At 37.8% G+C, this 16962-nt stretch overlaps 1 protein-coding gene across 1 annotated transcript in view; it reads left to right on the top strand.

Moving 5' to 3' along the window:
• Window positions 1-813: 813 nt before the first annotated feature.
• Window positions 814-16962, top strand: part of mef2ca (myocyte enhancer factor 2ca) — a 37197-nt gene continuing 21048 nt past the window's right edge. The window contains exons 1-2 of the mRNA XM_082157022.1: window positions 814-1155; window positions 14381-14576. Of these exons, the coding sequence (XP_082013148.1) occupies window positions 14523-14576 (54 nt within the window). The 5' untranslated portion in view covers window positions 814-1155; window positions 14381-14522. The remainder of the gene's footprint in view (window positions 1156-14380; window positions 14577-16962) is intronic.

Here is a 16962-nt window from a genome sequence, read left to right as displayed (position 1 = left end):
AACTCTGTTTCCGCTCTCTCCCTAATGCTCAGTTATCGAGATAAACTAAACTTAAAAATCTTTAACAGACTCGGTCTCAGCTGAATGAACAAATACATAAGCCCTCTGATCGGGGTGTTATGGTTATTGAAGGATATGTGGTAAGTGTGTATTGAGGTGTAATGCACAAAGCAGCCACTAGTGTGCGGTAATGAGTCACGTGTGTTTCTGCCGCCAGTCTCTAAACTTCACTGATGAGTTTTAATGTGCGTTTCTGATGTTCACTGATTGTCCCCCAGACTAATAACTAATTCATACAATTTGATTAATATTTCATTTTTCTAGGTGCCAAACGAAGTGACTGAAAGCCTCAAAACCCCATTTGATGGAGACACAAAAGCAGTGAAGATTCAGAGGGAGAAGAAAGTGAAGTTGAAACTAAAGGTTATGAGCAAGTGATTGGTAAGAATGATATTCCCTTATTGTCTTTAAACAAATTTAAGTTACTTTTTTACAGTTTAAATTTTCATATTTATTTTATTTTAGAGAAAAAATAAAGATAAAGTCACAGAGAAATAAGTCATTTCTGTACACTATTATGCCTTCAAATAGACAAAATGAAAACCGATTTCCACTTAAGTGGAATAATTGAAAACGTTTATCCGCTTGAGCTCTCACGTCTGTAGCCTACACTCGACGCGTGGTGATTAAAATAAGAGCGTTCTAGTAGGACGCGTCGCGTCACGCGCTTGCACTGTAGACTGGTGTGAGTTACTGTACGCGTTAGTCCCGCCCTCTTTACAGAGAGAGAGAGAGAGAGAGAGAGAGAGAGAGAGAGAATGATTCTCTCTCCTGTGTGAGGAACAGACGCTCGTGAGGATCTTGTCAGTAAACTAGAGGAGATCTCAAACACCACTGATCTATCCAGGATAACTCTGGACATCTTCAGTTGTTGTTTTTTCCTGCTATTGAAAAGACGTTTTCCATCGCTGCATGTGTCAAAGCCAATGAGAGACGCGGAGTTCTGTGATCATTCTCACATTGACGCGCACATGAAGCGCTTTGACGCGGTTCTGGATTTGGAGAGCGCGTGAGGAGTTCTGGACCGGTGCGTGTCTGACCATTAACACCAGCGCGCGCACGTTCTCTGGACCTGACACACTCATGCATTACAAAGTAAGTTGAACTGTCACAACTAGATGCTTTTGTTTACTATTATTATTGTGGTTGTTTTTAAATGATGTTTGATTAGTAAAATAGAATAGTACAATTAGTTATAGTATTGAATAGAATAGTATAGTTTAATAAGCAGTATGCAGAACTAGTGCAATATAGTATGAGTAATGCAATAGTATACATCAGTATAGAATAGAATAGTTTTACTAATGAAGTGCAGAATGGTCTATGTAATGTTAGAATAGTTAGAAAAGTAATAGAATATAAATAATACACTCTTAAAAAAGAGGTTCCAAAAGTTTTTTTCTTCCACAACAACGCCATAGAAAAAACATTTTGGGTTCTCCAAAGAACCTTTCAGTGAACAGTTCTAAAAAAAAATTATTTTTTTTTTTCTCAGTGTGAAGAATGTAATAATCTAAAGAACCATTTTCCACTATAAAGAATCTTTTGTGGAATGCAAATATTCCATGGATGTTAAAGGTTCTTCATGGAACCATAAAGAACCTTTGTTTTTAAGAGTGTACAATATACTGGAATAGTATAACAAGTAATAAAACAGAATAAACATGTCTAAGCGATTTTAAATATTCCTTATAATTCGGAGTTGTGCATTGGATGTACTATTGATGTTTTTTTAATGCACAATTTAAAATGATGTCTGGAGTGGTTTAGGTAACACTAAACAAACATCTTTTCCCAAAATGGTGTAATTATGTGAATAGCATCTCTATTTATACCCCGCTGTGGTAATTGGAGAACTGTAAACAAGTTATTTTATATGGCAGCGCTTACTGAAACGAATGGCTTTACAGTTAACCCGGAATATCCAGGACGGGGTTCCCTGGGTGAAACGCAGCAGTTTAGATGAGAGAGAAGTGCTTTCCACTGGTGCTTGTACAATAATAATGGCCAAAGGGCAAAATGTGATCCAGGAAAGCCTAATGCTCCTCCCTGTACTTATCTTTTTTGTGAAAGTGTTTAAGCATGTTGTTAGTGTGGGAAGTGCTGCAAGAATGAGCAAACGCACATGATTCTTGATGCTTTAGAAAAGAGGTGAAATGCTTATAGACAAACAGGAAACGTGTGCCATGCACTGAGACTCTGCAATGTGCCTCTCAAAGAATGGCACACACTTCAACTGTTTATTGCCATCAGGAAACTATAAACCTGACGTGCGATCGCATTAGTTACTGCTGAGGGATGACAACTTAACAGCAATAAATTATGACAACAGCCGATGTGTTTCATTAACATAAGCTGTGTGAGGAATCACCTGATGGTGAGAAGGCAATTAATAAATATTGTAACGGTGATGTATTTTAAAAAGGTAACCATCCAAAAACCTCCATTAGAGGCCTGTAGGAACTTCGGCGGTTTGTCATGTTGAGGAATAACCAGCAGTTTCATAAAGGGCTTGATGGGATGAAGTTGTAATTGTGGTATTAACAGCTAGTAGCAGCACATATGGGGACGAGCGCACCCATATATATGAGTTGTGTAGGTTATCCTGCTGGGTGGTCTGGGTGCTGGTCAGACCTCCATGGCACTTTCCTTGGTTTTCTTCATTAGCCACTGAGAGAAATGCAGCAAAACCCCAAAAGTATCTCACCATCATCGTTCCTGAAAAACAGCTGGGCTGATTATAAGTGCTGAATGAAGACATTTGAAAAAAAATTCTGTGTCATTATATAAAAGACAGGTTCTTTTATGCCGACTCGTAAATATTTTCACGATAAATTTTTACTGATTTCTTATACATGCATACATACAAAAAATTCTACTAAAAATACATATATTTATATTATATACACTACTGTTCAAAAGTTCGTGGTCAGCAAGATCTTTTTTAAGTGAAATTAATACTTTTATTTCAGCAAGGATTTAATTTTTTTTAACTAAATACTGATTTTAAGTACTGTGAATGCTAATCTTTTAAACTTTCAATTCATCAAAAAAAAAAATCCAGATTTTTTTTAAATCATGGTTTCAAATCAGCATATTAGAATGATTTCTGAAGGATCATGTGACACTGAAGACTGGAGTAATGATGCTGAAAATTCAGTTTGCATCACAGGAGTAAATGACATTTTAAAACATATTCAAATAGAAAAAAGTTATATTTAATTGCAATAATATTGAATAATATTGCTGTTTTCTACTGTATGTGTTTTTAATCAAATAAATGCAGCCTTGGTATGCAGAAGAGACTTCTTTTAAAAACCTTAAAAATCTTTCCGCCCCCCAAATTCTAAATGGTAGTGTGTTTTATATAAAATATATTTGTGCATATCTAATATATATATTTTATGGATTCATGAAGGTAAATGAAGGATAAATGATGAATGTTCATTAATTTGCACTATGCATACCTTGTTTTACTACTATAGACAAATTTTAAATGTATAAATGAAATCTAAGCTCTCCTGGGTCTGTGGTTTTGCTGATCTTGCTCTCAAAGCAGTTTTTTGGCACAACTTGATTTTGCCCCACAAAAAAAAAAAAAAAAAAAAAAAAAAAAATGTTTCCCCTGTCACGTAATCTATCTTTGTCACTGGTGTAAAATGCTCAATTCACTGTTGCATCCTCCAGTGAGTAGGTTTCGCACAGAGAACTCTTTGTACGGTGGGCCGTATATAGCGTTAATCAGCGAGCCCCCACTCGACGCGTGCGTTGGGGGATATTTTTAGTGGATCATGTGTTCATAGTTTAGAGTGAGGTTAGTTAAAGTATTTAAAATGTGACTTGTCGGCTCTTGAGGTAACAGATACTGCATCCACTGTAACACGCCACTGGAATCCTGTCCAGTTATTCCCATTAACAGGATAGTCAGCAGGTTTCTTGAGCTCCTGCTTCATCTGTTCAGCTTTTGTACTTAGTTGTTATGACATCTGTACACAGACAGGTTTCAAACGGTGTCTCCAGCGAGAATCCCAAGCCAGGTGTCTTCCAAAGGACAAATGGACATTCTTGACCTCCTGAGGTCTTACAGAAGCCCAGCTGATCAAGGACAGTTACCGACAAGCCTTGACAGCGGAAGTTTAAGCCATTCTTTGTAGGTCTATAAACTGCATAGTTTCATTTCGGGAGGCCGATTGGTCTATACAGCGTTCAAGTCATGTTAAAATACAATATTGCACCAGCTATGAAGTGAAACACCTGTTTACCAGCTATTATAGCATGCAAGTATTAACCTTAGTTTATAAGATTACCCATTGTCTAGCAGAAGAGTGCTAATTACTAAATTGGCTTAATAAAATACTAATTTATAGTAACTGTTAAAAAACAATGGATAGTCCAAACTTGTATGTCTTTCTTTATTCTGTGGAACACAACATACAATGAAGGTCAATGGTGTCATGTTGTTTGGAACTCATTGTGTTCCTCAAAAGAATAAGTCTGACAGGTTATGACCAACATGAGGGTGAGTAAATGCTGACTTTTTTTGGTGAACTATCCCTTTAAGACACTCAAGGATGTGCAAAACGGTGAATATCTCATGCTATCTTGCTTAAATATAGCACAGAGTGTAGCCGAAACCCTCACATTTTCTCCATCCTCAAAATTACAGAGGTGCAATCCATTTCGGTTGTCGCAAACTTGCATGTTTGTGGCCTTTTTTAGGCCTTACCATGTTGCTCGACTCATGTCAGTTTGTTCTTTGATTATGTGTCAGATTTTTTTTTTCGCCAATTCACACAGGTTTGAGGTTGAGGTTTACTTTCAAAATGAGCGTCTAAAGACGAGATGACTGGCGTCTCTATTCTGCATTTGAAGTCACAGAACGCGATCTGCGTATAGAGCTGTAAATTAAATTAAATATTGTTATTTTTGAAGTCGCAAATCCCACAACACCCCCAGATTCGTCTCTCGTAATGTAAACAACGTTTGATTCAGTTGTGATGCGCTATCACGCTTTGTTTGAGGTAAAAAGTTCATAATTTTATTTTTGGTTCTGCTGCATTTACACGTGCAGTATATTTGGAAGAGGAAGTCTGTGTGGGGGGGTTTGAGGTGGCTGCTGTCATCCTGGTTTGGTTTACAATGCTCCCGAGCTTCCACGTCACTTCCTCCCCGTGAGATGGTTCCCATGCGGCTGTAAACACCCACACCCAGACCTCCAGCCCGCCACTGCCAGATCAAATACAGTTCTTATGACGCAGACTCTGTGTGAGATAAACACATCTAGTGAAGCACATTTAGCTTTCTCAAGAATTCTAACTTTCCTAAAGAATTTCTTTAGAACATTATTAAGTGATGTTTTGGGAATACAAAATATTCTTAACTTTATTCTTACATTAGAAAAAAATTATAAGAAAAAAAGCAGTTACTAAGAATTTTATTCTTAAAGGAACCGTATGTAAGAAATGTATTTCAATTAATCATAAAATGGCCCTGATATGTCACTAGACATTAAGAAATCATGTTCATTAACTTAATTTCAAATACTTATATCACTGACAACAGTAGTCCGGCCAGGATATCGTCATTTAAAAGTGAAGTTGCAGCCCTCAACTGATGTTGATGTTGTCATGTTGTGTTTTGGCCTGATGCTCCACCCTCCACCTATCTACCAATCACGAAGTCAGTAGTGTTTCGGCATCCGGGTTGCCAGCTCTGCTCTAGTTACCACAGCTGCAGCTACAAACGTGTCGGATAAAAAATGTCTAACGTTACGAAACCTAAAAGACCTCGTTATGAATCCGAAATACGTCGTGACAAAGTCCGAACTAAAACTTACTGTGTAGGACTCGTCACTTGCCATTGGAAGCTCCTTGTAGCAGCCGACGTTCCTGCTGGACCCTGCAGCCTAACTGGCAACCTCGAGTCAGAGGGGAGGGGGAGGGGATACACCGCTCTACAGTAATTTGAAAGTGATTGCAGTACCAATTTTGGCCACAATCTTACATACGGTTCCTTTAAAGGCCCACTGAAGTGCCTTGGATTTTTGTATGATGCGTTGACGTAATTTCCACTGAAACAGGAAGCTAAGGCGGGACATATTGAATGGCTCCTCCCCCTTTTCAAATAGCTAATAGCCAATTAGTTTACCTCACAGACTGCAAGTCGTGCTTGACTGCGCAGTGGAAGCGAATCCGAGCGCTGATGATACGTTGGATTTAATAGTAGAGGTGAGAATAAATTCTAGACATTTCATTCGTTTGAATAAAACGGAATAAAACTCGAGCGTTTGAGCAACCGAACTCACATCTCCGACCCATATTGCCCCGTGACGTGTCAACGGTCGCTTTGGCCAGGTGGTATAGCATAGGGGGCGGGACGCTTAAGATTCTAGAGAGCATTTGATTGGACAGAAGATGTGATGAGAAGCTGAAGTCCGCGGTGATGTCATAAAAATCCGTGATCCATTTTAGCGGAAGTGAGAGATTGTATGTTTTGAATGCTTATATCTCCTAAATGTGAATCTTGTCATTGTTTTGGAACACGCAGCTTATTCATAACCTTAAGGCTAACATATTCATATTAAAAGCTAAAAAACTTAATTTTGGATTTCAGGGGGGCTTTAAGAATCTTTATGTCTTATTAACCTCCCTTTCAACATACAACATCTCAATCCATTAGAAAAACCTCTTATTAGAGTCTTGCGTGATTACTGTTGCTTATACTTAAGGTTAAGGATTTGGACAAACCACCAAAATCAAGTATTAAACTTCAGGGTGTAGTTGAAAGTATCAGCGGTAGAAATGGCCACCTGCTTTCTTCAGGTCAGTCACCTGCTGCGTGAGAGCTCGGTCCCGCACACACACTGCCAGAGGCTCAGAGTGCCAAGAGCGGACAGATCCTGAGACTTACTCTGATGTCAGAGCCAACCGGCTGGCAAGATCTCTTCTCCACGTCGGGCAGCCTGACAAAAACTCTTAAGGATATCGATCACAGGTCCGTGTCTAAGCCATGAACCGCTAACTGCAGGGCAAGAGTGCAATTACTCTTGGCAAACAATATCTGCTTTGGCGTCATATCATGTTTCCTAATGTTGTAAGTGTTAGATTTTACTGCATAAAATTTGGGGATTTAAAGATTTTTTTTAAAGTCTTTGAAAGAAGTCACTTATGCTCACCAAATATTGTGAAATATTATTACAATTTAAAATTACAGTTTTATTATTTACTCGCATTAAATTCCATTGCATTGCTCACATCCTTCAGAAATCATTCTAATATGCTGATTTGATGCTCAAGAAATAGTTATTTATTATTATTATTATTATGATTAATGTTAAAAAAAAGTTGTGCTTCTTAATATTATGTGAAAACCATGATTTTTTGTTTCAAGATTCTTTGATAAATAGAAAGAACAACATTTATTTGAAATAAAAATCATTTGTAACATTATGAATTATTTACTGTGCCTTTTGATAAGTAGTACATCATTTGATAACATCTAAATTAGCTTTCTAGAATACTTGATTCTGATTGGTTAGATACATATTTCCTACATATCTGTAGCAGTTTTGTGCTTCATATCATTCCTCACTCTTTTTATTCTTACAAAGTAAAATTATTTAAACTCGTCAATATTTCATATTTATTTATGCGACAACTAGTAAAGTCTTGTTCAAATCAAAGAAAGTATGTAATGTTATTAAATAAATCTTTCCTTAGTTACACTTATGAAAATAAATGTATGGGTCAGGTAAATGTGCTTGTTATGCTAACAACTGCACGATTTCATTTTTAACTGTATATTGTGGTGTAAAAAAGTATAGATCAAAAATGTATTTTAGCTAAGGTGTAGATTTAAATGAGCATGTATCTACACCACAGTCTTTAATGTCATGAATTTAGAGCATTTCAAATAATGTAACAGAAAAGAGAAGTGATATCTTAGCATGTGGCTACGAATGGCCACAGAGTTTCAGTTGGCAGTGGGTATCGGTTAGCGGTGAAGCGCAAATGCGACGCACACACACAGAGAACACAGCTGTGTGACACACATCTCCACAGCAAAAGGAAGCCATGCAAATGCGCGCACAACTATGAGCACTGCAGTGCTAAAATGCCTTGTGCTCTCGCTGTCATAGTTTTGAGAGTTATTTGCCGTAATATTAACCGGATTGTTGCTAATAGCTTGATTGTAGCTGCTAGCTTAGCTTTTGTAATTAGGTCGCTTAAAAGTCCTGCAAAAAACTGGGACATAATTTGAGATTTTCCATTGATTTAGTATAAGGAAGTGTAGCATACCAGGCTAAACTTGTTTTTAGAGAAAACATCTTGAATTAGATTATTTTACCAAATTTTTTCCTGTTTTAAGCATAAATGTAATCTAATTGTGTGAGATTTATGCTTAAAACACTTTAGAACAACAAATTTTGCAGGAAAACCCATTGTTTTTTCGGGCACTGGAATTTTTTTTGATTATTTATATATATATATGCTAACATACATATATAAACAAACTTTTTTGTTAGATGCGATTAATCGCATTTAATGACAATTAATCGATTTGACAGCAATGTATTTAACATTTTATATATTTATATATTTCACATTTTATTCCTAAAAACATGCTGGCTGTTGACCATATTTTCTGATTTATGGAGTGATAAAAAGAGATATCCAAAATACTCTCTTTAAAAAAAACTTTAAATGTCAAAAGAATGAACCCTGCTCCAATGTTCAGATTTCTGTAGTGGACGTTTATGCAAATGTGTGCATATTTAATTAGATCATTCCTAAGTTGCGTATTTAAACACAGAATTTCTGCAAACTTGTAATAGAAGACCATTGCAATGTGAGCCAAAGCCAGATCTCTCTAATCTGGCGCTAAGCGGACAGCATCATCCTGGACTCACATGGCCCACGGCTGTTCACGCACTGTGCTCCGTGAGGAACCACGGGTTCAGGATATGGGAATGTAGCGGGGCGTCTGGGAGCTGGTCTCGTTCCGTGGTACGACTAACCTCCACAGCTCGTGTGCTCTCATTGAGAAAGACAGACGCTGTCTCCTCTTTGTCCTTGGGAAGTTTTGAGGCGAGCCGTAAGGGTGGGGTGGAGAGTGACTTGTCCCCATTCCGGCACTGATTGATACAGTCTCTTGGCGGCCACTGCTCTGAGCCACAAGTTCCCTTGATAGACACCAAAGAGATGCAGGAGTCCTTTCCATGAGATACAGCTGGGGGGAAAGCTGGCAGAACGTATGTTCTTGAACATTTTGAGCATGTTTTGAAGGCCACTGGGGATGAGGTTAGTTGATTGGCAGTGTTTGCTAAAGCAAATATCACTATTACTATTGCTCATACTTGAATAAACCCCTAACCTTAAATGGTTAGTTCACCCAAAAATGAAAATTCTGTCAATAATTACTCACCCTTATGTCTCTCCAAACCCTTAAGACTTTCATTCATCTTCAGAACACAAATTAAGATCTTTTAGATTAAATCTGAGAGCTTTCTGAACCACCCATTGATACGCAACTGACTTTGACGCTTCAAAAAGTTCATAAAGAGTGGTTTAGTCAAAATTTTCTGAAGAGTCTCAATTGCTTTATATGATGAACAGATTTAATTTAGTCTTTTATTCAAGATCTTGACCAAAAATGTTTGCATCTCTTGAAGTAAACATCACAACATCACAATTTTTGGTCAAGATCTTGAATTGTCAATGCAAGAGTCCAGCACTGTGTAAAGTGTCCTCCAGCACATCCCAAAGACTTTCAATGAATTTAAGCTCTGGACTCAGAGGAGATGATTCATGTGTGAAAATGATTCTTCATGCTCCTCACAACCATTCTTTCACAATCTGAGCCTGATGAATCTTGACATTGTCATCCTGGAATATGGCCATGATGTGTCTCGTACATGGTTGTTTAAGAAATGAAAAGCTACACACTCCATCAATTAGGGTTAGAAGAACTTCTGCCAAACATATAACATGCTAGAAAGATAATAATCACTGCAATAATGATCCAATCATTGACTCTTAAGCATTTGCCTATTGAAATCCAAACAGCAACTTTGTTTTAGTTTTCTTTGGCCGGGTGGTGTATTATGCTTTTGTGATATATATAAGATAGCAAGTTGTGGCTTGCTATCAAACCCTGATAGTAATGGTATAACTTGCATTTTATCACAGCAAACCTACTCTGCCACTTCAGAATGTTGATATTTGTTGGTACTTCCCATTTTCATTGCATTGTGAAGCCGTTTATGGGAAGAGGCATCTTTTATTGTTTCTACTCAGTGATGTCACTTCCTTATGAGGCAGTCTGCAAAGTTTTCCTGTCATTATGTCCATTTGTGCGAGCTGCTGGGGGTTGTTTGCGAAGAGCCTCTTCCTTCTTCGAGTCAGAGTCAGCTGTCTGACACTTCTGGTCTGCCAAGAGCTCGGAGGATGTGCTTCGACGTGCTCCAACAAGTTCTTCTGCTGCCTGGCACATCTTCAGGCTTTCAGATGCCCTGAAAGATGGTGATAATGAAGTTGTACTGGCTCCAATCTCAATCGTGTTAACTGACATTAGTCAAGATACGCCAGAGGCTGCATTATAAATGCTAGTTTGAGGATTTTCTTTTGTTTATTTCTGCCTTTTTAATTTCTTTATTAGTGGCGCTTGCTAAGGCAAGCTTCACTATTACAATTGCTCATACTTTTGAGATCCCCTAACAACTTTAAGTACAATACTTTAAGCTCAATATCACATTGCTGCACCTCAAATCATGCAACTTCATTAGAAAAGGTGTGCAATTGCTTTTCGGATGAAAACTCATATGAGCTGTATTTAAGGCCTGATCACACCAAGAACGATATCTATAAAGATAACTATATGCATAAACACCACCAAACAATATTGTTCTGTTTATTAGAAGCACACACTGCAGTTTTGTCGTCTTCTGCTTTAAATGCTCAAGCTCTTTAAATCAAGATGGATTCTGATTGGCTGTCAATGTTTTTAGCATTCATCAGCTGGAAAAAACCCCATCGTGATTCCAATGATTGTTCCTCTCTGTCGTTCTCATTGTAGTTGTGGACTTCCCTATTCTCATTCATTGTAGTTATTGATTTAGTTTTTGAACTTGGTTTGAACCGGCCTTAAGGGATCAAAATATCATGAAAACTTTTTAAAACTACCAAAGAGAGTAAAGTATGATCTAGAACACTCTAATAACCACTTAGCAACATGCTAAAAAAAGTAAAAACACATTAGCATTGTGAAAGTGAGTTATGAATGTGCAAGCACCAGTCACTTTTTCTTCAGATAATGTGAAAATCTTCTGTTCTAGTGATGGAATTAATGTAAAATGTGATTTGAGTCTGCGAGGTTTGCGATGCATTGTGGTGAGCGCGTGCGCTAACCGCTAATCTGCTGCTCTGAGGCCTTTTTTAAAAACACATTTTCATTGACTGTACAGTTACATACAGGATTGGTTGCCCTTTTACCACAGCTAATTTGCAAAGGGTTTGCTAGGAGGCCTTTCTGCCCTTCTCTGGAAGTTGTCCTGGGTCTAATGGCCCCTCAGGAGACTGTCTCAGTCATATCTAGGCGTTATCTCAGCGCTGTTTTATTTCGGTGGCACCATGCCGCTCTTCACAGGGTGAGGAGATATCTGTCCTCCCCTGCTACCCTCAGGAGAAGCAGAGAGCAGATTAACAAAGTGACTTAATGTTGCACATTACTCTCTGGAGATCCCTGCTCTTGGTTTCGTGGCACTGGGCCGCCCCCCCCCTCCTACTCAAGTAACACAGCAGCTCCTCCTACGCCTGTCTCTCTCTCTCTCTGTCTTTATCTTTCCGTCACATGGGTAAACACACTAGCATCTCTGACCTCTAAGCCATTTTGCCTCGACATGTCCAGTTCCTGTGGGGTTTTTTCCCAGTGCGTGTTCACAATTTCACCATGTTTACCTGGCAATTACCTCTTTAAAAAATCATCTTTCAGCTTTAGTCCGATATTGGAATCAGAATATGTTATGTTATGTTTTTTTTTTTTCATTATTTCATTTCCTTTCATTATTTCATTTTATTTCACTTGACATTTTCTTTAAAAAATTTAAGATTTTTCAATATTGATATCCATCTGTTTAATTATTGCCATTGGTCTGATACTGGAAGCAGATTATGTTAGGAATATTTATTATTTAAATTTTTTATATATTTTTTTTATATTATATATACATTATATGTAATACAACTATTTTAAATACACTTATTTTGTTCATTAGATTTATTTATGTAGTCAACTCCATTTTTTAAATAATTGTAGAATTTTATTTGTAGTTTACAAATCTGGTTATTGGCCATAATTTAAAAATAACTTGGATACTTGATTGTGATTGATTCTTTGCTCAAATATGGCTGCTTAACTGCATAAAAGACTTCAAACAAGTCAAACAAGACACAATGTATAATGTATAAGACGCTGATCTTGAAATGAAAGCGCTACGCATAAGCAGACCTGATCAGTTAGTTGGACATCAGCGGCCCAGTGGCTAAAGGGAAATCTTTGAGTCCGGATTTAATGGATTACATGTCCTGAAAAGCTTAGTTACGTAAGGTGTTGCTCACTGAGTGGCCGTCCATCATGCTGTAAGCTAAATTGGATAAGGTAGATGTAGATCTTGAGTACAATGGTGTTTTTGCACAAATAACAGGATCCATAAAAGTCCAAATGAAATAGTGTTTTATTGGACTTTGAATGCAGTTTTTACCTCTGCCAAAAGACACTCAGTATTTGATCTCGCTGTCTTGAATTTACTGTTAGTTTCCATTTTTGTTGGCGTCCTCTCTTGTCTGAGCGGAGCTTGCCGAGGCTTTTATCGTTTGGTATGCTTTTCAAATTCAAATGAAAAGCTGTCACAACATTCCTGTAACTTCCTCTTCTGATGTATCATCTGATTTTTCCATCTCTCCTCCACAAATCCTTCACATCTCTCTGGCTTTTATCAGTCGACTTGAAGTATAATCAAAAGGTCACCATATTGAAGCATGCATTGCCAAGTTGTTGACCATGTTTAAGTCATGAGAAGCAGATCTCTGCTTCTGATTTTCAGTTTCTATGCCGGCCACGTGTTTTTCCGTCCCTCTTGTTGTGAGTGTGTTTTCCGTCCCTCTCCCTCCCCAAAGCTCACTGCTTTATCTCATTTGCATTGTGGGTTGCCCTTGAGTTTTATTTCCTCTTGTACAAGTTGCTCTGGTCTTCAACCAGGTACTTGTGCTCTCTGAGGTCAGAGGACATTGCAGGGCTCATGCCAATCTGTATCAGTGATGAAAACCTGTGCTATTTATAAGTAATGGTGCTTCCTAAACTACTTACTATTGCACATACACTTTTCTAAGAGACCATAATACTTTTATCAAGTAAACCACCTAGAAACAACCCAGAACACCCCAGAAACCACATGGCAACACCATGGCAACTACCTACTTTCTGTCATTATGGCAGCGAGTTTTGCACATGCGAACATCACTTAAATTTATAATGTAGTTACTTAAAAAAAAATCAACTAATTGTGAAAATCCTCTCAAATTATGTTTAAGCAATATTTAATATTTTAATGTATATCTGAGCAAAGACATCACTAAATTGTTTAAAACAATATGAAAAAGTATATGCCAATGGAATGAACAAAACTCAAGATGTATTCTCTGAAACCAAATCTTATTATTCAAAAAAATATTAGTTCCTAAGTACATTTGCTTAAAATATAATAACATGTGATCAATTTAAAATATTTCATATTTTATTATTTAAATATGGCAGCAAGTTTTGGACACTCACATTTGCTCAATTTTGTTCAGACCATATCAAATCAGCTATTTATTATTATTTAATTTACATGAAAGCAAAACATCATTACATTTTTCCTTAAAACAGTATGGCATGCCAACGGTGTAAGAATCTTAATTGAAAAAAAACATATTTTCTGAAGTACATTAATTTCTACAGTCAAAAGTTTGGAAACATTACAATTTTTTATGTTTTTGAAAGAAAACATTCTTTGCTCATCAAGCCTGCATTTATTTGATTAAAAATACAGAAAAAAACCCAGTAATATCATTTTGAAATAATGGTTTTCTATTTCAATATACTTTAAAATATCATTAATTTCTGTGATGCAAAGCCATTACTTCAGTCTTCAGTGTGACATGATGTGTATATATACTGTATTTATACCAACAATTTGTTTCGTTTCTTCCCCCATGTGAGCACTGAATGATATCAACGCCTGTCTGATCAAATCTGTATCTCTTACTCTGTCTTGTCTGTTCAGGAACGGATGCCGGAGTCTTTGAAATAAGAGGAACAAGCGAAGAGGAAAGACTGCGTTGAGGATCGGACAGAGACAGCGAGAGAGGAAGGAAGACAAGTGTGTACAATAATTTTGGAATAGGAAGGAATACCAGGCCGAAATAATGGGGAGGAAAAAGATTCAGATTGCACGGATAATGGACGAACGCAACAGACAGGTAAAAGAGATGTTATCTGGAAGGAAAGAATGGAGATGTGACGCTCATTTCACAGAAATGCAATAAATCTTTAGTTCATACTCTCACACACACACACACACACACACACACACACACACACACACACTTAAGGAAGTGCCAGCAGCTTCTGACGACAGTGTCACAAGACACTCACAAACTGGATTCTCACTTCGGACTGCATGGCTGCTGTAGTTTTGCCCATGTGTGTTGCGTGTTTGTGTGTGAATGTGAAATATAATTATCCTAAATCATCATAATTGCCGTTTTTAATGCTTCTTTAATTGGCGTTTTAAATGCATTGCTCTTGCATTAGATGATAAGATGTGTAGAGTGTGAATAATTGAGGTTTGTAATGGAGTGGAGGAAACCGTGCCTCCACCACGGGTGTATCATTCACCACAACGAGAGTTTCCAGCTTATTACTCACCCGGGCAATTAGACAGGATCTGTAGCCACATCTGACAACACTTATGAAGCACACCAACCTCTTACCTTCCTGATTCAACCAGTATGTCTTGTCCTGATGGAAAAGGGGTTTTGACTTTGGGTTCACGTGCTTTATTTCATTCAGAACTTCATAAATAAGGTTTTTAGTATTACTTTTTTTCCTAACCGCATAAAAGCTGGGCATGTGTTGTGGATGAACTCTAGCGCAGGGCCAACCGTGAGATCATGATTTGGAGCGGGAACTATTCAATTTCATGGCTAACACTGATAGCTGCAGGTCATACCAGCAGAGCGCCAGCTCTTAATGAGCTAATAACCGTCACGTAGCCCTCAGAATTGAAGTGTGAACTTAGTTAAACTCAAGTTGGAATTTGAATGGGAACGGCAGGAAGATTCAATACAGAAATTCAATACAGGTTCAAGTTCTTGAATCTTTCTAAACTTTTATCCTCACAAACAAGGCTTTGTCTAGCCAGCATTCAGAGTTTGTCTTGAAGATTTGCTTTTTGAGTTAAAAATATACATTTTCTGCATCCTGTTTGCTACCTCAATCCAGACTTTAATTTAATTTAAAAGGCAATCTCAATTTAATACAGAATAGCTATATTAGGTAAAAGCTTTGAACTGATCAACTCAGATCTACACACACTACCGATCAAAAGCTTGGGGTTGGTAAGATTATAAAAAGATTTTGAAAGTCTTTTATGCTCACCAAAGCTGCATTTATTTGATAAAAAATAATGTTATAGTGATGCAAAAGATTTCTATATCAAATAAATGCTGTTCTTTTGAATGTTTTATTCATAAAAAAAAACAATCCTGGAAAAAATAGATCAGTTTCCTCAAAAATATTGAGCAGCACAACTGTTTTCAACATTGATAATAATCAGAAATGTTTCTTGATCAGGAATTTTTCAGGATTTTTTAGGAAACTGTGATAATTTTTTTTCTTTTGTAGATAAAAAGAAAAAAAAGAAAAAAAGAAACCAAAATTCTGATCTGAAGGACCTATAATGTAACGTCAAAAAACTTTAGCCAACTCAGAAACTCAAACAAACAAAAAAAAAAGGACAGAACCGTTATTTTTAAGTGTCCATGACTGAATAAATTGTGTATTTTTCTCAGAGGTTTTATCAGAAGAGCGCTTTAATAATAATAATAATAAAAGGTTACGTGTTCAGCCTGTTGCTTTACTTATTGTCCTTCTGAACAATGCTTTAGTGTTAAAGTGGACAACAGCTCAGGGCTCAGGATAAATGGCTGTCATCTATATCCCCCCCTCCCCCTCCCCCCCCACCTGTCTCCACCCCCTTCAGTGACCAGCATAAGGCCGGAAACCGAGGCAAAGCCATTGTGCAGGGGAAGCCATTGGACCCTTCCTGTTATGACAGGAAATGCACTCAAATGTGCTTCCTGACCCCAGTGCAGTGGCACGATTAGCCCCCCTCCACGCCCACCCTTTCCCGTGTGGTGGAGCTCAGAGGGGATGTTCTGTGTGAGACGTCTTACCCCGCAGCAGATTCTACGAAATAAACGTGAATGATTCTTTTACCAGGGCAGCATGTTCATATAAGGTTAGCTTCTGCCTCAAAGTGCACTTTACCAACAGTAAGCATGTAGGAAAATGTCTTTGTGACTCAGACATCTAAGGTAAATCAAGACAGGCTGAACATGGCGCTGAATGCATGCAGCACGTGAAAGGCGAGCGTATGTGTGTGTGGGGGCGTCTCAGTGAGCATGTGTAAGACATCTGTCGCTCCCGGTGCATGTGCATGTGTGTGTGAGAGAGCGTAATCTAAATCATGTGGAGGTGAGAGCATCAGCGTGCTGAGCTGTAGGAGTGAGAAGATCACCCTGCTGGAGTTTGTTTGTGACAGGGCGCATGACGTCCGAACTCACGCACAGGGATCAGGAACAC

This window comes from Leuciscus leuciscus (genome assembly GCF_965113295.1).
Source record: "Leuciscus leuciscus genome assembly, chromosome: 24".
Classification (NCBI taxonomy): Eukaryota; Metazoa; Chordata; class Actinopteri; order Cypriniformes; family Leuciscidae; genus Leuciscus; species Leuciscus leuciscus.
This window is presented reverse-complemented; position numbering and strand designations above follow the sequence as displayed.